Below are 1,317 nucleotides of genomic sequence, written 5' to 3'. Positions count from 1 at the left end.
CTCCTTGACTTTCATTTCTTTTTTACAGTGCCTGCTGGAACACACCATTTCGAACGTAAATCCTCGGAATCTGCTGTCACTGTGCCTGATGTACCTAGCTTCGCAACTCTCTTCGAGAAGACCAAAGAAGCCTTAGCTGGTGCAGACTCCGGACTTACAGATTTCGAGAGTGCAACTGGTATTCCTAATCGATTCCTTCTCCCTAAGGGTAATGAACAGGGTCTAGAATTCGATCTTGTTGTAGCCGTGACTGATGGCGCAGCCGATGCAGCAGTGGATGGCCTCCACGAAAATACCGAATTCAATCACTACGGTTCCCATGGAAAGTACCCTGACAATCGCCCACATGGCTACCCTCTGGATCGCAAGGTTCCCGACGAACGTGTATTCGAAGATCTGCCCAACTTCGGTCACATCCAAGTTAAGGTCTTCAATCATGGCGAATATATTCAACATCAATAGGAAGCTTTATACATACTCACCATCACTGGGTGTTACCAACAGAATTCTAAGATATGATTTTTGCTTTGCTATTAATAATGGAGACATGATTTCTGTACGAAGAGCAAATAAAAAAAATTGTAATCAAGACATTTCCTTTTCCCTGATGCTTAGTATAGCGCTATGAAAATGTATCAGAAGGTCAAGTCAATATGAATCTACACAGTGGTTGTCTACCTTTTTTCAGATCTATGTATTGTTGAGAACCATAATGACAGTAAATAAAGTTGAAGTAGATGTATTTAATTTATTCATTTAGTGAAACATCATTTAAGGTTGTTGTTTTTTTTGTTTTTTTTATCCTAATTAGTAAATTCAATATAATACATTTCACGACTAGAAGCATGCCATACACTGACAACTTGGCTTGTGTTTCCATAATTTACCTAAAGATGGCATAGGATTCGTCATATTCAAAGAAAAAAAGACGGGATTCGAGGAAGGGAAAGTAGAGCCGAGATGAGAATGTATGATAGAGTTTGAGTAGAATCCCATGATTATGCTTTGGTGGTAATCTTTTCTTTTCCTATCTCTAAAAGTTTTATTGTTACTATTATTCTTATCAACTACGAGAGAGGGGGGATGCCATTTTTCATTGTTAGTTCTATGGTGGTACCTTAGGTGAGGGAAATTGTATGTAAAATACAATAATTGGTGGTACATCTATAAAACAAAATCTCGAAATACATTTTACAGCAATTAGGATTTATTAAGAATGTAAAAAATAAAATATATATGTATATCAAACATATTTATAGCAATAAGCATGTGCAAATAAAGGAGTACAGTTGTAAAACAGATTTTACTTCATAACTC

The 1,317-nt window shown here is 36.7% G+C and overlaps 2 protein-coding genes across 2 annotated transcripts in view; both read left to right on the top strand.

Annotated features, from left to right (window-relative positions):
* Positions 1–1,317, top strand: part of LOC119590772 (hemocyanin C chain-like) — a 22,826-nt gene that overhangs the window by 13,918 nt on the left and 7,591 nt on the right. The window lies entirely within an intron of this gene.
* Positions 1–1,317, top strand: part of LOC119590773 (hemocyanin C chain-like) — a 12,207-nt gene that overhangs the window by 3,299 nt on the left and 7,591 nt on the right. The window contains exon 3 of the mRNA XM_037939487.1: positions 29–445. Within this exon, the coding sequence (XP_037795415.1) occupies positions 29–445 (417 nt within the window). The remainder of the gene's footprint in view (positions 1–28; positions 446–1,317) is intronic.

This window comes from Penaeus monodon, chromosome 27 (genome assembly GCF_015228065.2).
Source record: "Penaeus monodon isolate SGIC_2016 chromosome 27, NSTDA_Pmon_1, whole genome shotgun sequence".
NCBI classification, from domain to species: Eukaryota; Metazoa; Arthropoda; class Malacostraca; order Decapoda; family Penaeidae; genus Penaeus; species Penaeus monodon.
Note: the sequence above shows the minus strand (reverse complement) of the source record. Positions and strands in the feature narration are given on the sequence as shown.